General features: G+C 37.6%; 1 protein-coding gene across 9 annotated transcripts in view; it reads left to right on the top strand.

Moving 5' to 3' along the window:
• Positions 1 to 303: 303 nt before the first annotated feature.
• Positions 304 to 23,559, top strand: part of RBBP6 (RB binding protein 6, ubiquitin ligase) — a 34,151-nt gene continuing 10,895 nt past the window's right edge. For 3 of the 9 annotated variants that reach the window (XM_064520011.1, XM_064520008.1, XM_026103926.2), the window contains exons 1-9: positions 304 to 1,026; positions 10,105 to 10,204; positions 12,151 to 12,189; positions 12,834 to 12,870; positions 17,738 to 17,782; positions 20,175 to 20,263; positions 20,379 to 20,475; positions 21,683 to 21,822; positions 22,745 to 22,917. In XM_064520011.1, coding sequence (XP_064376081.1) covers positions 861 to 1,026; positions 10,105 to 10,204; positions 12,151 to 12,189; positions 12,834 to 12,870; positions 17,738 to 17,782; positions 20,175 to 20,263; positions 20,379 to 20,475; positions 21,683 to 21,822; positions 22,745 to 22,917 — 886 coding nt within the window. In that variant the 5' untranslated portion in view covers positions 304 to 860. Of the gene's footprint in view, positions 1,027 to 10,104; positions 10,205 to 11,824; positions 11,955 to 12,150; positions 12,190 to 12,833; positions 12,871 to 17,737; positions 17,783 to 20,174; positions 20,264 to 20,378; positions 20,476 to 21,682; positions 21,823 to 22,744; positions 22,918 to 23,559 lie in introns of those variants that run through there. The other 6 variants (XM_064520012.1, XM_026103927.2, XM_064520006.1 and 3 more) reach the window with 5 other exon arrangements.

The following is a 23,559-nucleotide window of genomic DNA, read 5'->3' as shown; positions in this document are numbered from 1 at the left end:
GACACAGGACGGTGGCTGGCCCGGGAGGTGACACTGTGGACCCGGGGCAGCGGCCGGCCCGTCGGGGGGGGTGACACTGGGGACATGAGACGGTGGCCGGCCCGGGAGGTGACGTTGTGTAGCCGGGGCCGCGGCCGGCCCGGGGGTGACTTTGGCGACGCGAGATGGCGGCCGGGCGCGGCGGCCCTAGGGGGCGCCCCGCATTATGACAAAGAGGGCGGGGCCGCCGGCGGCCACGTGACGGGGGCAGGCGGCCGCCTTTGTCATAATGCGCTGGGTCACGTGAGGCGCGGGGGTGGGTGTGGCGCGCCGCGGCGCCTGCGCAGTGCGGCGTCCTCGTCGGCCCGTGCGGTTCCTGGCCGGGAAACCCCTCGGCGGAGCGCGGAGGCAGGGGCCGGTGGAGCCGCCATAGCGAGAGGCCGGGCCTAGGAGCGGCTGCGTGCGGGGGAGGCAGCGGAGGCCGAGCCGGGGCCGCGGAGGCCTCTCCGCATCGTCCGTCCGCCCGGGCGGGCTGCGAGGAGCAGCCGGGTCGGCGCCGCCGCGGCCGCGGCCCAGCTCGATCGCCGAGGGCCGGAGCCGTCGCGGGGGCGGGGGCCTCGCAGCGCCGCGGCGATGGATTCGTGAGGCCGCCGCGAGCCGAGTCTGCCTGAGGCCGCGGGCCTGGCCATGGCGCAGCGCCGCGGCCTCTGAGCGCCCGCCGGGCCCGCTCGAGCGCAGCCGCCGCCCGCTTCTGCTCGCCCCCCGCCCCCGGCCGGCCCTCGCCCGCATCGCCGCGGGCCCTTCCCCGAGCGCAGCCCGCGCCGCCGGCCGCCCCGCGCGGCGCCGTGCCGCGCCGCCGCAGGCCCCGCGCGGCGCCCACCATGTCGTGCGTCCACTACAAGTTCTCCTCCAAGCTGAACTATGACACGGTCACCTTCGACGGCCTCCACATCTCCCTGTGCGACCTCAAGCGCCAGATCATGGGCCGCGAGAAGCTGAAGGCGGCCGACTGCGACCTGCAGATCACCAACGCCCAGACCAAAGAAGGTGCGCGGGGCGGCGGGCGCGTGGCGCGGCCGGGGCCGGGGGGCCGCGGGGGGAGCCGGCCGCCATCGGTAGGTGTGACCCTGCTCGGGGCCTGGCGGAGCTGCTCCTTTGTCGCTGCCCCCTGACAGCTGCCCTCGCCCTGGGCCTGGGGCTCGGAGCTGGGGTGAAGGAAGAGTCGGTGGCTGGTGCGGGACGTACGTTGCTTAGAGAAGTTCTGGTTTCCTGGAATTCGTCTAGCTCTGCTAGTAAAAATGATAAGGAAATGTGGGAGGCTGTCTTTTAAAAAACTTGCCAGATGCCTTTGAAATCTGGAAGAGAAACTTGAAAGTGATACGAATATAACAGATGGCTGATTATTTGAAAAAAAAAATTTTTCGCTGATTTTGTCTTCACCTGTTTTGTCTCTGTTACATTGGAAAACCGACTTTGTGGCTGTTGCAGAAGTAGTACTCTCTAGCAACATCTTGGATCACGAGTGTATCTGTAAGCTATAATCTTTGCAGACTCTTAAAAGCATCTTGCACAAGAGTGTCCTCTGTATCTAAACTGTACTTTGGAATTTCCTTTTAATGTAATTTTTTCTTCGCCAAAGACATTATTATTCAGAAGGTTCTGAGTGTCATTTTATCATTAATTTTTTACTTTTTTTCTGGTGCTACATATTAACTATGTCAGGGCAGTACTGGAGTTTATTGTAGAGTATTTATAAAAAAAAGAAAATACATAAGAAGTGTTCTTTGAGATATCAGAAAGTCTTCTGATTCTAATAAATGGTGCTGGATTTTCGGTGGTAAGAGTATTGTTTAATATTACTTAGTATAATATTTCAGTTTGGTGATCTGCCATCTTGATAATGTGATTTTTTTTTGTTTGTTTGTTTTGGGGGATTCTGGGATGTGACTTCTCAGAAAAAAAGACTTCTTAAAAGTGTTTTCATTTCTTAAATGACTAAAAAAAATTTCTCTGTTTACCCAGTGGTTCTGTGACACTCTTCAGCAGTCTTTTCTTTAAAAAGTGTTCTAGGTGGGTTTTTCCTTTTCCTGTTTAATACTTTAAAACTTAAGCAGTTAATATGTACACTGCAGTAGCCGCAACTTCATCCCTAACCTTCAGAGCGGTTGGACCTAAAGTTCGGTGTTTATCAGTGTATATTAGAATATGATTTAATAAAATATGTATATCAGAATATGAAGTTTTCTTTGTTGTTTAGAGATATTATAGTTACATTCAGGAAAGTGTCTGTAAAGAGGCTTAATAGTATATGCTTGAGGGCCTGCTTAGGGGTGCTGTTGTATTGCCCAAAATACGTAGATAGATAGTTACATTTCAGAAGTCCAAGAATTCTTATAGTAGTATTGAACAAAATTGGTAAAGGCTTTTGAGAAGTGCTCAATACGGTTGGTGTTAAGGTAAATGGTACAGACGTTTAATTTTCTTTAAGGGCTTTGTTACAGAAGGTCTTTAAACTTAGTCTGCAGTTACTAATGTTCCTTCAGCTTCACAAATGCTAGCAGACTGAATGACCAGCTGGCTGATGTCACTGGTACAATAGTCTAGTCTGTCTAAAACAGCGAGAGCCTTAAAAACAGAATGTTGAATGGAGCCCAACTATTATTACCAAAAATAAAATCTGAAATACTTTTTTGAAATAGATCAGATGCAGAGATACTGTAGTAGCAGGTGATGAACGGAAACCAAGCATAGAGTATGTATAACTTTTTTTAGGCTATTCCTTATTTAGACTAAGCATAATACACTTACTATCAAGCTTATAAAGTAATTATGTAGAAAAGCAACACAGAATTCTCTGAAGAAAGAGTATCTGCTTCACTAGCTTAGGTTGTTCGCTGTGTTGTTGCCTGAAGGTGGAGTTAAAAAAGGGATATTCAGCTGCTTTGTCCATCTTTTATTTTAATGAGCATCACTGACTTAAAGTTCACAAGGTCCTCTTTCTCTAGGTAGCTTATGTTGCACTTTGATATTTGTAAAATGAGTATAAAATTCTAAATGTAGTATTAGTGACATGGATGTTTATTGGAGTTTTCATAATGGTGGTTTCCATGTAAAAAATGCAAAAAGCAGTGTTTTTCAGAGCAAAGCTAGATGATACATTTGAGTATGATATTCATATAGACCAAACTGTGTGTGTATATAAACTTGAATTTCAGTTTTTATTGATCACATCAGACATTTAAACTCCCTTTAAGAACATAAAGAAAAATTAGAACAGGATATTCTGCCTAAATGGGATGTTTAAAAAACTAGTTTCTGGTTTCTGTAGCACTCACCTGCAAGGAGTGTTTCATTGGGGAATTCTGGAGAAGTTTGGTTTTTAACTTTTGCAGTGGGGGGGGCAATAAGCAGGATGTGATATAGTCTATCTTCTTTCTGTTGTTGACTATCAAAAATCTAATAGATAAGTTTCAGTCCCTCTTGCTTTTTATATCCAGTTTATTTAGGGAATATGTATGTCCATAACATCAGTTTAGGTTAAATGTGAGGTTCTGTGATATCACTCAATGATCTAACGAGACAAACACGCTTCTGCTTACATGCAAAACTTTTAAAATCAAACATCCTTACCAGTGTTCAACTAATACAGTTTTCACTAGCAGGCTTTAACAGCTCTACAGTTTAGCAAATTGTGCAGTTACCCTAGGTTTTGTGGCTATTTTGTGGTGTAATAGATAACCAAACAGTGACATTGGTTCAAACTGGTAATGGCTCTCGCAAACCCAAGTATTTGGGGATCCTTAAAAGGCAATGTGGTTCACGGAAGCTGTATTCCTGTACAAATTGTTTAATGTTAGTATTTTTTTATAAGCTTGCTGTGTGCCCAGTGTGTAATTTAATGTAGAAGTTGGTTATAAAGCTTTAAATGTTACTGTCCTATTTTAATGAACTTGAGAATTTTTGAACAAAATCTTAACATGCAGTTGGTGGACCTTCTGTATTTCTGCATAGGTAGTCTTGTATTTGAGAGATCTGCCAAAGAAGCTGTCCAAAAGAAATTGCTCAAATTTCTCTGTATATTGTTCATATAAACTTCAATACCTAAACTGGTTTGAGTAAGCTGAGGCTGCGCAAGTGAAACAGTTGCTACCATTTTGCATTGCTTGTCAATATATAGATTTCTGATAGGTCATTGTGAAAATACAGAAGTACTTCCACTTTTGTCAGCACTGATTTGCACAAGAAAGCTGGATTGTACTAAATAATATTCATGCTGCATTTTACTGCAATTGTTTTAAAGCATTAGTATGATGCAAAAGCAGAGCACAAGCATTCTGATAACACTGTTGTCAGCATATTTTTCTGAGAGTTAGTTATGGTGCCGACTTGGGAGAAATAATTTTGCGATGAAATTTTTTTAAAGGCTTTTTGTATGCTATAGAGCATGCATGCTAGAGATGATGGAGGATTAGATGTTATATAATCCTGAAGAACTGCGATATTTGTCCAGATGGTGATGTGTCCTTTTTTCACACTTGAATGTGGACAAAAAGTGTTGTTTTTTGGGGTTTTTTTTGTTTTTTTTTTTTTTTAATTTTGTCTATGCCACGGTTCTGACTGAATGTTAAATGATTTTGGAAAGAACAAGGTGAAATATCAGTGAAGATGGCCTATTTGTTCAGATTTTTCAAAATACTTAACCTTTTAAAATTCATTAACTGTTTCTTTTCATAATAGAAGTCTGGTAATAGAAGCAGTGCTAATATAAGCTAAAAGTAAATAGAAACTTAAATGTCGGTGGAAAAATCAGACAAGATGGACTATTCTTTAGATGCCAGAAAGGGACGGAGGGATGGTAGGACCCACTTTTATAAAAGGGAGGGAGAAGAGCTTTTATGCTTACGCTGCATGTTCTACCAAGGCAAAATTCCCTTCTAAAAACTTCTGTACGCAAGAATGATATATTTAAACTTGGCTTATTTTTTTTATTTGATCTGAATATGCTGGTCTATGTCTGTCATAATAGATGTTCTCATTAATTTAAGGAAGAACTTCAAGTTTCAAAATTCATGTTTCTTGAGCACTCTTTCCTGCCCTGTAACGTTCTGGCTTGAAAAAATCAGAATGTGCTGTTCTACTTAATCTGGCAAAAAACTGAAAGGACCAAAAATGCAACTATCAAACTCTTGACTGAGTAGTTATAAGGAAAAATAATATTATTTTAAGACTGTCTCTTGAACTCAAGAATTGCTTGAGTTCAGAGTTGCAGCTTACGATTGACAGCTGTAGTAATGCCACTATGTGATGTCTCCAAAGCAAACTTGCACTAACTTTGAGTCATTTGGTCTCACAGCTAATGCTTGCCCACATACTAGGATGTCTTCAACAAAACGCAAATTTACCATTTAGATAAAATACTTAAGCAGCTTTTAGACCGTGTCTATCACTGCCATTCTGTATTGCAGTGCTAGTTTAAGGGATTGTTGTAATAACATCCCAGAGTGCAACTGATTCTTACAGCATTATGTAGAGCTTTTAGAAAGGACATGCAGTTCACAGTGTGCAGGTTAAGTCACATACCTGTTCAGTAACCATTGTGTTACAGTGGAGCTCAAATGCCTCGTCTGTCTGGGAGTCAGCTGCTTCAACTCCATCACCAGTGTGTTTGGGAGCTGTGTCTCTCTTGTGGGTCTGGTGTCAACCAAGTTAATGTTGTTTTGGAGGTGCTAAGGGTTAGCTCAGTCTGGTCCATTAGTACGTTGCTTTTGCTTTCCCCCAGTCATACACAAAAGTGTTAAGCAGTGCCAGTAAGACATTAAGGCCTCAAACAGTCTGCGTAATCAGATTAATGGCGGAAAGTATGTTAGACTTTACTGACTCGTTTCAAAATCATACAGGTGCTCTTAAGTAGCACACTACTGTATAGCAGTGGTGCAGGTGAAAGTCCCGTGGACCATTTGGGTCACTGAACAAGCAAACTCAAGAAATGGGAGTATTCCAGGGTTAAATTACATCATTGATATCTCTTTCAGTGGAGACTGAAAATCCAGGAATGATAGTCCAGGCAGTTAATCAGAATGCTTCAAGGCAGTGCTTTAAATGCCAGCTACGTAGGTTACTTGTTTGCCACGGAGTATATAGATGGGCATCGATTAGAACAGAAGAAAATCTTGGAGGTAACGAGGGAGCATAGTTTTAAGTGGCTAGGGAGAAAGAGTGCATTTTTAGGAATTTTCCTGTTTTCTGGTAGGGCTAGTAGTCTTGCATGTCAGTAGTCATTTTCATCTCTACTTCAGCAAATCTTTCCGCCAGCAGTGTAGTAGCCAATTAGGAAGGCGTCCAAGCCTAAGAAAGGCTTCTGCCTATAGTTTCACATGTAGGCTTGCCTTCTGATGACTGCTGTTGTGATGAGCTTCTGTACTTTATCTGGGTGAGAGTACTTCTCTAGGCAGTGCTCAAAAGGACGCTTCTGCAATGCTGTCAGACTCAAAATGGTGGATTAAAGCAGGCCAAGTAATAAAGTAGGAACTCTTCTGTGGTCAGCAGTATATTAGTATAACATGCATATGACACATTAAAATTGTAGCAGACTGAGACTTATTATAGGTGAGTTTAAAAATGGGATTTTTAAATTGCACGTTAAATGCAAAGCAGTATAAACCTCAGCATAACCTGAGCTATTGATATGTTTCTTGGTTTTTGTTTGCAGGAAAAACATTGCTGACACTAACGTAGTGCTCACTTAAGATTTTTAGTCAGTACGAAGCAGTAGTCAAATAGTTGTGTGTGTTTTTCTTATTGTAACCAGTGTGTCTTCATACATTCCCTGAAATTCTTCTTTCCCTTGACCCTTTCAGGGATGCTATTTTCTTCTGAAGTTGACAGCCAGTTTTAGACTGGTATGTCTCTTCTGCTTTTGACCTTAATGTAACATCCAAATTTTCCTTTTATTTTTTTCTCCTCCCCAAGCTTTCTTTGTTAATTGAATCCTTATTTTTAATCACAGCTCACATAGACAAAACCCCAGTAGCCAATTACTGACAATCATTGACAATAAAACAGTCCCTATATCCTATAAGGGAATAGGAATCGGCGGTACGGCTGCCTCCTGCTTTGTCGCGCGGTTGTGTTGGGGCTCTGCTTGGGCACGTGTGAAGAGTGCCCTTGTTGAGCGTGACGTCGCTGCTCACTTTGCAGATGTTGAGTCATGTGGTGAGGCAGGGGCTGCAGAGTGACACTGCTTTGCAGATCCTGGTAGTTGCCAAGTCCCTGCTAGGGAGTATTGCTCCCCATCTTGAACAGGTTGCTGCTGGGAGATGCCAGTTAGGCTGAGATGTTAGGCTGAGATGGCATCTGTTAAATTCAAATTGAACAAACAAAAATTTCAAGGGACTTCAGAATAGCACTTCATCTTTAGTAGTCTTCCTATTTACAAAAAAAAACCTTTTTACTTTGCATTGTTTGACTGTGCTTTTATTGAAATGTCATTACCAAGATGAATTCAAATATTTAAGGCAAAGGAAAAATGTATTAAAGCTAACCAGTATCAAGTCTCTTCATAGAAGTAACTGTCAGGTATGCACTCTCTTGTATGAGATCGCTATTTCACAAAGTCTCTAACACACCGATCAAGCTAATGGGATAATTAAACACCAAATGCAAAAAAGTGCCATGATAAATGCCCTATACAAATACAGCTTTTACTTCAAGCTATTGACACTCTTCAGTTGATGGTGTTAAATGTTTATTGAAAGCACAGATTGGCATTTCAGGTGAACTTGTTTCTGTATCAGACTGTTCATAGGTGGCTGGCTGGAAGGCTGGAGCTCTCTTTGCAGTAGGCTTAATTTGCAGAATGAAAGTATTTATGTATACACACGCACATGTGCACACAGTTTATTCAGAAGGCAGCTGTTAATGCATTGCTTCTAATGGTCACCAAATTGTCACAAAAGACTAAAAAAATGATTAATTTGTTGTTTTCATGCGTCCTGCACCTTTTTTGCATGCTTGAATTGGCTTCTGCCAATTCACTCTTGCAGTTCTTTGGCCTGCTCTTTTCCAACCTTCAGTTTTTTTGGATACTTTGTCATTACCTGTAATGCAAATGAAAAATAGTATCTTTCTCCTATTTGTTTTTCAGCTGGTGTCTAGACCATGCAGCTGACATAGCCTGCTGTCATGGTATTTACGGTTTCTTTTTGGGAGAGGTGGTGTCAATTTTAATCTTATGCCAAACTGTGAAATCCTTGGTTTGGCACAGGCGTAGCAAATTTCTATCTTGTTGTGGAGCCACTGTTGCTTATCCTAGTTCTTCAAAGTTTTAATCCATTTTTTCCTGGTCTAGACCAAAAAGAATATTCTGTATGACTTTATTTGGCAGGTAGAAACAGCTGCTTTCGGGATCATGACTGATATGATCTCTCAGTTGTTTATCTAGCTCTTAGTACTGTTAGAGCTCCCTTTTTTTCCCTATCAAAAAGTCCTAGTGAAAACCTTTATTGATAGCTGGCTATGTGATTGTTAGGTTTCCCTTTTGAGAAAAGCTCTGGGGGTTGGTTTCAGAATGTGACTTCTATAAAAGCTTCTTGTTTTCATGGACTTTAAGAGTAGACCTTTCTCCAACAGTTTAAAACTACTGTGAAGTCCAGAGAAAACTTACTGCTCCCTGTTCGGTGCCTTAGGGGAAGATCAGGAAGTATCTTCAGGTTTCCTGAAGAAGCATTCTGGCACTGGAAATTAAAATAAAACTTGTTGCATTGTTAAAATGATACTCTGGTATGTATGTTTTGGTTTTGGGGAGGTTTCTGTCTCTAGGAAAAATGATATAATAAAATGATATAAATGATGATATATAATAAAATACTGAAAAATGAAGCATAAATTATGAAATACTCTGATTTCATGTATCACTGGGCAAAACTGCACAGACAGCAGATGATGAGATGTACGTTGTCTCGGGTTTACAGACCGTCCTTCCAGTTCAGCCTGCAGAGGTACAGGCTTTTAATATTTAGAACTGTAGGTAGATTATAGGGAATGCCTGAGTGTGCTTTAAAATATCTAGTCATATCCAGCTTGTGTAAATACAATTTACAAGCAGTTTTCATGGAGAGATCTTTGCATTTTAAGCCTACTTAGTCTGAAGGTCTCTCAGGTAGTGGGGTTTTTTCTTTGTTGTTCTGTCTTATGTAAAAGGTCAAAAGGCTTTCTTCTTTTCAAAAAAAACTAACATTATGTGAGCTAAGGTAAAGTATGGATAGCTTCAGGCACACAACATTTTCTAAGGGCTTTTTAAGATCTGTTTCTGTAACTAATTCTATCTCAGTCATTCTATTCTGCAAAAAATGAATCTAAAGAATCCTCCCAACCCTGTTTTGGGTAATTCAAACTAGTCACTTAGCTTAAGAGGAGAGAGACCACTTTTGTTTGAGGCACTTCTGGCCTATTTGGGGAGGAGGGGGACAATAAGTAACTTCTGTGGTCAGAATTCCAGCAATGTCAGTCTGGTCTCCATTTAAATGTGAAGTACTGTGTAGCTGAAAAATGCCGTTGTTCTTGATTTATGAACTTAAGAAATAAAAAGATGGTGGGTTCTCTTCTCCTGTGCTCTGTGTGGAAACACTAGTGGTGTAGGTGAGCTGTTCTTAGTTGTCAACTATGAAAACAATACTAGTAAGTTTTCGTGCTTTAGTTAAGTACCTGTCTTGTGGGGCAAGCTAATGCGATTTATGAAAATGCTTGTTTCTTCCCTACAGAACTTTGCTGTGGGTTTTCTCCAAAGATACGTTGGCTTTGTAGTCTAACAGAAGCAAAAGCAACTTAAGTTACAATAGGAAAGAACCTTTTGCATTAATAAGACTCACTTTTAATTATATTTGAGATTATTTTGCTGTTGGAATTCAGCTTAGTTTAAAAAAAAAATCTTGTTGCTTGTGTTTGATTATCAAATCTAAATAAATCTTTAAGTTTACTGTTAGTTTGTGTGGGCAATGAAAACACAATGTTACATAGAATTCTGTTTTTATATCCTTAAAGGGACTCTATAAAAGTACTGTCTATATATTAATATACATTATTATGAATTAAGACTGATGTTTTTGCTGTGCTTTTTGTTTCTTTCAGAATACACAGATGATAATGCCCTGATTCCTAAGAATTCATCAGTAATTGTTAGAAGAATCCCTATTGGAGGAGTTAAAGCTACAAGTAAAACATATGTTATGTAAGTATCCACAAAACATAGTATTCTTTGTGAGGGTTTTAATGTTTTAACTTATTTTTTGGATTGATCTTAGTTTGCCAGAAGCATTCACGTTGTATCTTTCTTGGCAGAGCTGTTACTAGTTTTTGTTGTAATGGGGTAGATATTTGTCCCAAAGTGAACTTACATTTTTAGGCTTACTGGGACATTGGGTTTAATCTCTAGCAATGGTAACTTTTAAGATGGTTCTGTAGCCTTTGTTCTTCGGGTTGATCTTGTGAGACACTAGGTTTAGATCCTCTTTCCTGTACATGGAAAAATTCCTTATTATATGTATTACTCATTTCTTTTATAGTTGACATGGATATGCAATGTAGTGTAAATTTTATTCTTATCTCAGAAAAATCTGTTTCTTAATGTGTGACTGTTTCTTGCGTTTTTTGTATTGAGATATGGCAGGTATTCTTATGCCCCAAATCTGGTATTTTTGTCTAGTAAACAATAGAGGAAAGACCAAGGGTTGACAGTTGATGAGCCATGCAGACAAGTCTTGTTCCTGATTCCTATTAGTTTCTGAAAGACAATGGCTGTTTCAGGCAACACCAAAAAGAAAAACATCCTTAAGCGTATTGTTTTTGGTGTGTGTGATGAAGGAATAGTTAATGTTTTTCCAACTTGAACCTCAATAAACAGTTCAGCATGCCAACAAGAGTAATTAGTTATCTTTCTAATTCTTTTTTGGCCTAAGCTGGTATCTGAGCTCCAGGTGTTCGTTCTAAATTCTTAGGATTCATGGAAAACGGAATCAGATGTATTGATTAAAATTACAAAAATTCAGATGTAATCCTGACTACAGGATTTCTGCTATCCTTCACTTATTCATATGGTCCACTTCTGTATCACTGACACTAGCATTGTTTGAATGGTCATGTTTTCCATTCTTCTTAAATAAATGCCTTAGCATCACAATTAGCAGATGTTATTAGCTTGTGGTTTTGCCATGCCTTATTTTTAATGTTGGTTCTCAATAAAAAAAGTATACTGATGAGTTATGGTATGTCTCTAACAAACAGTACAGCAGCATCCTGGTACCCATGAAGTGTTTGTAAGCAAAATAGCTGATTTTGTGTGGCTCTGCAAGTAAGCTTTAGGCATATTATTGCAGTTGTGCTTTCAGGCTCTACCTAGTAATACTGGACCATACAATATTGTGCTTCTAAACATTGCCTTGTTTGTAGGCTAACTTAAGTATATATACTGGTGCTGTCTTGTGTCAGTGCATCCTCCATCTCTGGTTGGATGGCACCCTCTCCTGGTATTGTAATTCTGCTCTAAAATGAGAGGATAGATGCCAGCAGCATCAAAGATCAAATAAGTATTTGTATGTGGAGATGGAAAAAATGACACTGCAGCTCTAACCATGAAAACTAACCAGACAGATTAGCTTTCTGTTCCTTCAGCTTGTAACGCTGCAGAAACAATTGATAGAGTAGTTAACGCTTGGAAACTACAAGTATATGATGTAATAGTTTAGAGGCCTTTGAAAATGCATTATTCTTCGTGTACATTCTTCAGGGCAGAAATAGTAAGAAATGATTGTGTGGTAATCTAAAATATTTCCTTATACATCCTCATCTTCAGAAAGTACATGGCTGTAGCTGTGAGCCTGGAGGTTTCCTGACATTGGAAGGAAGCATGAGCCTTTCCATGTACACACAAATTCCACAGCAGACTTTGAATTGCCTCTGCTCATGGGACACTTTGGATGACTGTATGAATTGTTTGTTAACTATGTCAATAGTTGCATGTCTGATTCATGATAAGTAGCATGCAGGTACAGATCAATCAGTATGTGGAATCTCAGCAAGTTTTCAAATGTAATAAGAAATAGTTCCTAAAATACTGTAGCATTTTCAAGATTATTTTAAAGCAAATTCTGGCATTTAAGACCTTTTTTTCTGTCACAGGACTCCTAAATCGCACAAAATCCTAGAAACTGCTTTCAGGTGACATTTCTACTACTATTTTTAGTCAATGTAGCATATGTAACACGTTTAATATTTTGGCACTTTCATGGCTAAATATAGTAGATATCTGAACACAGTGCTTGGGCTTCCACAAAGAAACACTGTTCTGAAGACTATGCTGCTGACATTTTTGTTATTCCTTTGTCAGATGACCGATTTTCACTTAAGTAAAAATTCACACTTCAAAGTGTCTAGACTATCACTGTTCTTTCTTAGAAATTAAAATATTGTATCTGATCCCTATTTATAATACTAGGAATATGCAGACTGGCTAAAGCTAGCTTCATATTTAAATGGGTGATTACTTGAAAACACAAAGCTGTAGCAGAGACTTCATGTTTTTGATACGTAGCGGAGTCAAAATATCTGAGGACTTTAATTTGCACTGTTGTGTTCTATATATGTAAGTTTTAAAATAATTGTTGACAAAGTAGAAATGTGGGGGGGGTTGTTTCTGAATGTACCAGGGGAGAACAGTTTATATATATGAATAAACGTCCACATTCACTAGATTATCAGAACATAATATTTTGACATTCAGGTTTTATAATCTGTTTTCACTACTTTATATTGGATACAAATGCTTTCTTTTAAATTCTGATCGCCTTTGTTTCTTCTTCTAGAAGTCGAACTGAACCAGTGAGTGGAACATCAAAAGCAGTATGTAAAAACACAATCTCACACTTTTTTCTACACACTGCACTTAATTATAAACAATGTAGCCTTACATTTAATTTTCGAAACATTAACTTAACGTTTTCCAGCAAAACATAGTGTATGTTGTAAATACAATGTATTTGATTAAGCATAGTAAAAACTGAGTAATGCCATCCTTTGCACAGTTCTAATGTGAATATTGGTATTTGTGCCTAGTAATGCATTGTATTTCATATTGAATATGCTAGAATATTTCCTGTATGACTTTGTGTTGTACAGATAATGTATGATCGTTTTCTAGATCATGTAGGTTCAAGGTTTGCACAATCGAACATGGTACCATGTTCTACATCTGTCTGTCTATAGCTAGTAATATGTATGTTTGTATAGGTTGTTGTGTGCTTTTTGTTTCTTGCAATAAAAATGTTTGGAGTGTATATTTTTTGCCATTTTCACATTGTATCACTTTAGCTTTTGTTTTTAAATAATTTTTTTGCCAAATGGTTTTTGAAAATGTTATCAAAAACCACCTGAGAAACCATTATTGTTAAACTTGGTATTGTTTCTTACTTTTGACTTAGGGGTTCAAACAAATACCAAAAGGAACATATCCCATACATTTTCTGAGGACAGTTCTGTGCAGTTAAATAATTCCTTCTGATGTCCTTAAATACTTGAGTATTTGTTCCTAAAACTGTAATTGAAGTGATATTGTTTGGGCCCCTCTTGACTACATAAATGTGTTGAAAAGATTGCCATGGATTTAAATATCATTGCAACACAAAGTGGTATTCTAAAGTTCTGCATTTGATCTTTCCACTTTTTCTGATGAAACAGCTAAGTTTAATAGTATGTGGATGAAAATATCTAAAATATGGTGTACAAATTCTAGCACAAGGTTAGAGCCTGGTGCATTTGTGGATGAAACCCCTGTCAACTCTTAACTTCTGCCTGCAGTACATTTTCTTTTCTGGGTGACTTCAGGGTTGGATGCTGCTTTAAGTTATCAAAGGTTAAGCCTTTCTTTAGTATACCACCACAGTGAGTTTACATTTGGCAAAGGGGCAGCATTTTTCTTCAGGTTTGAAAACACGTTGTCATTCTGCTGCTCAAATATAGATTAGTAACACAAGGAAATACTTCACTGGTAATGGTCTAGATCTTGATTTGCCACTTGGGTTGAGTATTATGTGTAATGACACATTTCAAAGTAGTCCTTATTAGTATAAAAATTACTACTTGGTGTTTTTTATTTTCCATCTTTATTTTGAGTATAACTGCTTTTTCTTCACTAGAATGGTGTGAGGCATTACACTAACCCTGGATCATTGGATCTGATCACTTGATAAGCTGTTAGGATAACTTAATCTAGAGAAATTCATGAACTCTGGGTCTGTGTTCTATGAAGAATACAGCCTCTGGTTCTGATGAAATGGTATGCAATGAACCTAAAATCCAAAACTTCTTGTATGTAGGTTTAAAAACATTGAGTGTAAATCTGACATCCATAATTCTATCACTGATTGGTTCAATTCCTTTTTGGACATAAGTGCCTCTCATTGTGAGTTCAAGTTAGTTCAACTGGCCCAGTGACCCTAGTAGTTAATGTAATGCATTTATGTAAACCACGTTTATAGTATTTGATCTAATTCAGATGGGTTTTTATTTCTTGAAAACAGTTATTTTTCTTTTTGTTTACTAGCATGTGTATAAGCACAAATCACATGTTCATAAATAAAGTTAACATTCTTTTAGCCTCGTGTGTTCCCTGGCATGTCTGTATTACATTTCTAAGTAGCATCTTACCATGAGCTAATGTAGATTTATCAAAAAAAAGAAAGGCCTAAAAAAGGGGATGGGAAGCCCTTAGCTGTTAGTTGGAAGTAATTAAAGTAAATGGAAAGCAAAACAAAAACATTGCCTTTTTGTTTGCTCTGGCTGTACCTGATTTGGGTTGTGGGTAGACATAGGAGGGGGGAAACCTCCTTGGATCTCTCCTTACCAGACCTCCATGTATATGTAACTTCATTATCCATGACTCTTTAAAGGTATTGCAGTCTCAGGCACTTCCATTATTGGAGACATAATTAGCTTTATTCTTAAAGCTAATTCAGATCTTGGTCTAAAGGTTTAAAAAAAGTTACATATATACAATTTCTGTGTGTATTTCAAAGCAGAACTTGGATATTATTGTGGTAGGAACAAGTTACTGGAAAGCTGACCTATTATTACTGTTAAACAGTAAAGCATAAACAGCAAAATTAAAATGAGTTAGGATATCAGGTTCACAAAAGCTTATGACTTTAGTATTTCTTCATTGTCTTGCTCTTTCATGTTAGTTGTCATTCCACACTTCTAAATCTGTGCTGTTGTCTAATTATTATTACAGCCAAATCAAGAAAGCAATTCCTCTTTGTTTTAGTTTTTCAGTAGCTGCAAGAATCCGCGGTTGGTATTTCTCCTTAGAGGCTGTAGAAACACAAAAGTCATGTCCCCTCAGCACTGTCAAACACGACTGCAGCCCTTCCTGGCTTAATCCTCAATTAAGCCAGGTTTTCAGGTTTTAGGTAACTTATAATTTAGATGTAGCACTGTACCAGTGACACTAGCATTTTCTTACCTATTTCTTTCCGCTTTCCCACTTGCTCTATCTTAGTTTCCATGTAGTCTTCTGTATGAAAGAGGCAATATGTTGAATGTCAATTGTGGGTTTCTTTTTTTTTTTTTTTTTTCCTCCCCCCAATTCTTCTGCAGTATTATGCTAGGTGTGTGCATTAGAGTCCTGGAGACATTGTTTCCACTTGTGTGATTTAAGGGACTGGCAGAAAATACTTTAGAAATTAAGAAGAAAAGGTGGCTATTGGGCAAAGGCACTAAGTGGGACACTAAGTAGCTGTTTGCTGCTTTTGGTAACTGTTGAGAAGCAAAGAGTGTTCTCTCCTCCTTTAAGAAACCAGGTTGTTGCCTGTTGTATTTTATTAGGCAACAGTATTATATGGCCAAGAACTAATTAATAGTTCATTAACTGTTACGTTTCAGTTATTGATCAATCCTAGACTGTTTAATGTATCATTAAATTGCAGGGCTCCAGTTGATAGCTTTTCTAATCTGTTTGCCTCTGAAATAACACAGATGGGTAGCAGTTAAGTTCTACTTGTCATGAGAACGTAGGCTTTTTTATTTCCACATGTAAAACGGAGTGGCATAGGGAGCAAGAGGCTTCAAGATATTTAATTGGACTTCCTTTTTAACATGGCTAGGAACTAAATGTTCAGAAATGGAGGAAACTTGGGTCTTCTGATAGCGCTCACAGGGGAAACAAGTTCTTATTCCAGGTCTGAGTCTTTCCCTCAATGGGACATTTCTTTTAAAACTTAATTTTTTAGTTAGTAATATGGTAATGTTGTGTATGCTTTCCCAACCATGAATGATTCTCTGTGTGGAAGGAATGATTAATTCTTTTGCTGGAGTGAGGAATCATCTACTGCAGGTCGATTCTGCCCCTGCCACCCCCGAATTCTGAATGATTAAACTACTCTCTTGAATTCTTTCCCTACATTAGGTAATATGGGACAACAGCCTTTTCCTAGGAAGGGATTTAATTTTTTTTTTTTTTTTTTTTTTGCCAATTTGGTGACTTCTCAAGGAGAGGCGTTTAGTATACATTGTGAGACTTTATTCCACTTTTTTGAACAATCTAAGACACAATAAACAGTGATTTGAATGTCTTTCTGATAATGGTTTGTGTAAACTTATTGCTACTTGCAACATAATATAATTCAATATCCTGGAAAAGGAAAAAGTTATAAATTACCCTTTTTACATGTGGAAAAACTTCAATTTGATATTAGTTTTCAATAAACACTGTAATCTGCGGTCTTTTTGTTAACTAGCAGTTTGAAGACTTCATTCCTGCAAGCTGTTCCATTAGGTAGCTGGGGAGGGAGGAAGAGTGGTCACAATGGAGAAAAAAATTACAGGATTGCACTCTGAATCCATATTTTCTCGATCAGAAATATTCTTTTTTTGTTCATTTAGCTCTGAGCTGCTATTTTAAAATTTCTCTTTGGTTTTGTAGGAAGGAAAATAATGAAGTCTCACATTTCCTGAACTAATTCTTATGGCCTACCATCTAAACTACTAGAAATTACAGATATCTCAGTTTTTATAGGCTATTCTGTCATGTGATAGTAAACACCATTATAAACTGTTGGATTAAATTATTAATATAATATTTTTCTGGACTAAGTTATGGGTTACTTTTATGACTGATTGTGTAGATTGATATTTTTATTAGTTTTTTTTATGGGGCATGGTGAGTTTGTTTTACCTTTTTAACTTATTGGGAAGAGGGGCAAAGTTCCTGTTTCAGGGCTGATATGCCTGTGCTTTATTTTGACAGGCAGCTACTGTGTTCACAAAAACCATAACCATGTGTATGGTTATACATGACCCACTGAGTGATTAACTTACAAATTACACTGAAAATTTAAGTTTCCTACAGTGATGTTCCCTTCTCAAATTTCTTAATTTTTTTAAATGCTTTTTAGCTGAAAATTGACAGTTTCCTTACCCCTTTGATTTTAAGCATTTGTGAGCATTTGACAAGGGTCCCTCTCTGAAATACCCTGGAGTAATAAGTTGATTTCAGATGGATTCAGTTATTTTAGTTTCTTCTCAGTAATCACATAGACACTCTTAAGTTATTGGTTTGAACTGTTTTGAACAAATACAAATTACACTAGGCTTGAAATGCCTCTTCCAGTGAGACACAGAAGATAAAGTGCAGACTTTCAAACTACAGTAGGGGCTAACTATTGCTATGTTTTGATTGTAGAACTTGAATATGTGTTTAATTTTTTGTGAACAGATTGATGACTCTTCTGCATCTATTTCTCTGGCCCAGCTTACTAAGGTATATATATATATATATATATTCTTGTCAAATACTAAACAAAGAAAAGTGTTTGCTTCATATTTTTAAATCTTATACTGCGATCTATATCTGGCTTACTGTTGTAACTTGAACAAAATTTTAATTTTAATAATTTAAATTATTTAATTTTAAAATGTGTGTATATATTGATACTATCCTGTAAAGAGTAGTTCCCAGTTTGGGAAGATAGAAGGGGAGTACCTTATCAGCCTCAACATAATGTTGCAGTATTACTCATCTTCAAGACACAAAGAAGAAGCACTTCAGAAGCTGTTTACCGTTTTTCATACGTTTCGTTAATTTTGCGTTGGAAACTAATACAATTTTTACAGAAGAATTTAATTGGCTGTAAGTTATGGACATTTCAGGGGGGTTTGCAACAGCCAAAATAGAAGCGTTTCCGTAACATGGACAATTGCATGGCTACTTTTGAATTCCTAGTTTTTATAGATCCATTTTTTTGAATGCTGCACAATTTTATAAATTCTGTAGTATATATACAGCGGACAACCTTTTATACAATCTAATTTGTTTGAACGCAGACCGTGTAAATTGTGTAAATGTACCTAATTGTTTATAGGAATATACCAATGTGTATGTGTGGCATATTAGAAGATGTGACCTTCTGAAATTGTTGTAATGCCATGTTTTGCTATGAAACTGCTTGCATTTTTTGCTCAATAATGTATAACTCTGTCTGGGAAAGCACTAGTGACTGCACTTTTTGAAAAGGCATAGTACTAGCCACTTAAATTACTAGTCTTCAAAATTACAAAGATTAGAGAAGGCAGGGCCTAATGCAGAGTAGCTAGACTTCTCTTCTGAAAACAAAGTCTGGAGTTAATTTCCAGAAATGTTCTTCCCACTGGTAACTTCTTCCCTCACCACTACAGAAGTCAAAAATTGTGTACATTTGGCAAAAGAGAAACTTCAGTTTGAAATGTAGCCACCTAAAGAAATTGGTCTCCATTAGTGCTGTCCCTAAACATGTCCTTGGTTTTGTAAACTCATGTCAAGTTATTTTCTAAAATGTGATAAACTGTCCAAGCGGTGTACACATTTAAACTTTTGAGAAAATTTAAGTATTTCTGAAAAATACAGGAGCATAACATATAGCAGCTCAAAACTGTTACTTGCTCTAACCTCTTCAGTGCAGACTGGCTTAGCATGGAGGCAATGTGTTAACAGTTTCCTATTTATTTTTACTATGTATTAAATGCCATATTTGAATTTTGGTCTATTCCTACTAATGTTTTGTGGTTTTGAATGTGTTTTGTAAACTGTTTGGGTTCAAACAAATTAGTCGAGTATCTGTAAATCAAGTTTTCTGTAAATGTTAATGGAAATGATTTCATAGATGTCAGTCTGGATTATGTTACTGTTGAGAAAAACTGTGTATATGAAACAACCATTTAATAAAATGTTGAAACTAGTTGGTTGCTTTTGTGAATGAATGCATACAAAAACATGAGTGGTTGACCTGAATGGTAGGTGCTTGAAAATCCTAATAATTTGCAGTCACTCCCTTAGACCCTGCTTGTATCTGGACTAGTGTATAATAAAATATTTTAACAAATACAACAAATACTGCTTTAAAAAAATCAGATGGTTTCAATAATTTGAAGATCTAGTTCTGCATAAGGTTTATATTTACAATTTGTGTATTAAAGGGACACAGTCAACTGGAAAACCTGCAAGTTTTACTTACTGGATACAGCACTTACTATTGAGATGTTAGGGTGGAAAAACATGCAGTTTGGACTGTCTACAGCATGTTGTTCTCAGTCTTCTACTGAGAAGAGTCTTTTTGTTGTCTTACTGAGAGTTTTTAAGAAACTTGATTCTTTTTAATACTTCTTTGTCAGAAGCTGAATTTCAGCAAGTAGAAACAGCTTTCCCACTGTAAATTACGTGTCCTTTTAATCCTGCAAAATGTAAATAATGCTTCTTGTATCCATATTTCTGAATTAAATACACAGTGAATATATTTCAAATAGCCTGGAGCTTAAAATTCAGTCTAAAAATACTGGATAGTATATATTTTTTACACATAGCTTCAGTCCACTTTGTATTAAAGAAAATTGGATTGGTTACACAAGTCTTTATGTAAGGTACAAACAGAGCCTAAGGTTTTGAGTGCCCAAGAAAGTTCTTTTCGAGTAGGTTAACAGGCACATAAACATCATGTAATGGCATAAGGACTCCCCAGAACATCTTCAGGACAAATATATTTTATATAAGCAGCTGTTTTGATGCAACTTCAGCTAGAGTTGTGCTGCTCTTTACAGGATTGGATGAGTGGTGTTGTCTTTGGCTGTGTGGGCTTAAATGTGTTTCTAATGTGTGTGTCAAATAATTACCTGTTAAACAGACTGCCAATCTGGCTGAAGCCAATGCTTCCGAAGAAGATAAAATAAAAGCTATGATGTCACAGTCTGGCCATGAATATGATCCGATCAAGTAAGTGTTCATAATATCAAACCTGTTCTTTGAAGATTATGGAAAATTTGTAGAGATACTTGCTTTGAAAAGACACACATGCATACTTTTTTTTTCCTTCTCCAAACTTTTTTAGCTACATGAAGAAACCCTTGGGTCCACCTCCACCATCATACACTTGCTTTCGTTGTGGAAAACCTGGCCATTATATAAAGAACTGCCCAACAAATGGGGTAAGATTGTGGTGGACTTCTGGTATTAGATTTTTAATTTTTTAATTTAGCAATTATTTGACAATCAGATGAACATTCATGAACTAAGTATTGTTTGTCTTACGGCTGTACACTGTGAAGGCAGGCACATTAGTACAGGTGGAGAGATTTGTTACCAAATGAGTTTCTCTCCGGGGTAACATCTTTTCCCCTTCAATAGGGATTCACTTCAAAGTATGATATTCTATTGTGAATGCTTAAGTTGGAGGGTATAGGGAGCTTTTACAAATACCCTGATCTGCCCTAGAATGTATGAAATCAGCATTTGATGTTTAAGAAGTGAAGATATTAATTACAAATATAGTAGAGATCCTTATTTTAGTCTCTTGAGAAGTGAACTATAGAGGTTATAAAGCAATGTTGCAAAGCCCTTCAAAATTCAAGGGAAGTCTGGAATTATAAATGTAAATTTTCTCTTGTTTCTAGGACATGTCATTAGCTACCATGTCCATAGATCTTTCTCTGTGTACTCTCGTGTTTCTTCATATATATTTTGATAGTATTTCAGTTTTATTGAAAATTCTTCTGAATGTTTCAGCATGATTTTTTTTATTAATGAGCATTCATATTTGCCAGTACTTCGTATAACTGAAGAGGATATCTGTCAGTCATTAAATTTCATATTTGTATATAGCATAAATACTTTGCACTTGAGGTTGAAGAGTTGTGTTTGGCCATCATCTAATGAAGATTTGCATGTTTTTGACATCTTAATTGCACATATCTCTGGCTGAGTATTCATGCCATTTAACATTGGTGACTGAACTTAAATGTCTGAGGTATGAATTTAACCTTTCGACATAGACAGTGAATGTAGCTTCCTCCAGTGCCTGACTCAGGGCATTGAGTTAAGCTCTTTTTCAGTTGTGCTTTGAGGGAGCCTGTTTGTGTCTCTCTTTTGAGTGGTGAGCTAAGGGAGATTTGACTCCTAAGTAACATGCCCAAAGTTAAGCTGTATGAATCTCTATTAAATTCAAAATACTGCCCAAGCCTTCAAAAGATCCTGGCTATATATATTTAGGAAAACAAATATTTTAATTATGGAATCCTGATGTGTGGGAAATGGAGAGTATTGAAGGTTTTTTCTGCTTACTTGAAATAATCATTTAATTGTCATTTTGCATGTGGCTCTTTAGATGAGATATATCTGGATTTCTTTTCTTAACAGGACAAAAACTTTGAGTCTGTTCCCAGGATTAAAAAGAGCACAGGAATTCCCAGGAGTTTCATGATGGAGGTGAAAGATCCCAATACAAAGGGCGCTATGCTTACAAACACTGGAAAATATGCAATACCAACAATTGATGCGTAAGTATGGAATTATCCGATTGACCAGAAAGTGAACAAAAGAGAGCACATGTAAATGCCTGAGTGAAAATACAAAAAAGTTGACCAGCATCTATAATGGCAGCGAAGGAAGTGTTACCATTGTGTCTTAGCCTTAAAATCAGTCATCTGGTATTTTCAAATATTAAAATGGCATGGTCTTACTGTTTAAACTCTGGGAAGTAAGTTAAACTTGTAGTGTGCAAAGAATCTGCAAAAGGGCTTTCAGTAATGTTTGCAGTTGGAGTTGTTCTTTTCAGAAAGCTGTTTTTGCATTTCTGTCTTTCAAAGGTTTCTTGCAAAACTGAACAAACAGCTATTGGCCTGAGATTTCCTCCCCCTTTGACTTGTATCAAATCCCATGACTTAGAGAAAAGTTTTTATGTTGCTATAAACTAAGAAAACACTAGTGTATGTTGAACAGAGGCTTTTTTAAAATGCCTGGTTCTATCTCAGCTTTAAAAGCATTTAGCAGCACTTCCTTTTTTTTCTGTCAAGGATATCCTTTTGTAGAAACTGTAACATAGACTTTTTCATTTATTAAAATTCAATTACTCGGAGATTTTTATCCTGAGTATACAGTTTAATTTTACACTCTGACACAGGGGAAATAGAGTCCATTTCACCTAACTTTTAACTGTCAAAAAATTATTTTTCTAGTCTAAGCTAATCTCTTGTCTCTCAGTTGAGTCAGTGGAGAGGGGTGAATTCTCCAGAGAGATAGTCTCTCTCCTCCCTCTTTCAGTGTGGTGGCTGTAGAGAATGAGCTTAAACTAAATGCCTACATTTTAGAAGGCTAATGTGAAGTGAGAAGAATTCCATCTTTTCTTGATAAAATCAAAAGCTTGGAGAAGCTTTCCTTTATCCACCTTTAACTTTTTTCTTCCCTTTCCCTCCCCCTCAGAGAAGCTTATGCTATAGGAAAGAAGGAAAAGCCTCCTTTCTTACCAGAGGAGCCATCATCCTCCTCAGAAGAAGATGATCCTATTCCGGATGAGTTGTTATGTCTGATTTGCAAAGATATAATGAACGATGCAGTTGTTATTCCCTGCTGTGGAAACAGTTATTGTGATGAATGTAAGTATTTACTCCAACGTTGGTTTATTCAGAACATCAAATCTGATCTTGTGAAAGCAGGAATAGGAGCTAATTACTTTTGTTTCTGGCTCTATTTAATACTTAAGTATACCATAATGGGAAAGGACTCCCTTGATATAAAGAAGAAGAAAGGCAGAAAGCTTTTTTGCCTTTTGGGAAACTATTTGAATGCCTTTTACATGGAGAAGAATGAGTATGAGAAGAGTACACAATTCTGCAGCTCATTACAGTACTAAATATTTAACACATGTATTTTGTCTCCAGCCCTTTCTCTCTTATTGTACAGAATATTACTATTATGTATTCAACTCTGATTTACTGTGGACTGAAACAAGAGGATAGGCATTTAATCCAAGTTCTTCTTCTTAAAGGGACAGTTGTTTAAAACCTTTAGAACCCAAACTTACTGATGCTTTTTAAAATGTATTTTATCATTAATTTTGAGGTTGGTGACTTCTTACTGTACTAGACTGTGGAAAAAAAACTAGTTGAAATAGCAAGAACACAGCATGTTTTACATCTTCACATGTCAAATGTTTATTTATTTGCTCCATACTGTATCTTTTTTACACTTTTAAACATTTACAGCTTTATGCTCTCAATTCAAGACCAGCTTCACCT

This window comes from Dromaius novaehollandiae, chromosome 14, assembly GCF_036370855.1.
Source record: "Dromaius novaehollandiae isolate bDroNov1 chromosome 14, bDroNov1.hap1, whole genome shotgun sequence".
In the NCBI taxonomy this organism is placed as follows: domain Eukaryota; kingdom Metazoa; phylum Chordata; class Aves; order Casuariiformes; family Dromaiidae; genus Dromaius; species Dromaius novaehollandiae.
The sequence above is the reverse complement of the archived record's forward strand: the minus strand, read 5'-3'. Positions and strand labels throughout refer to the sequence as shown.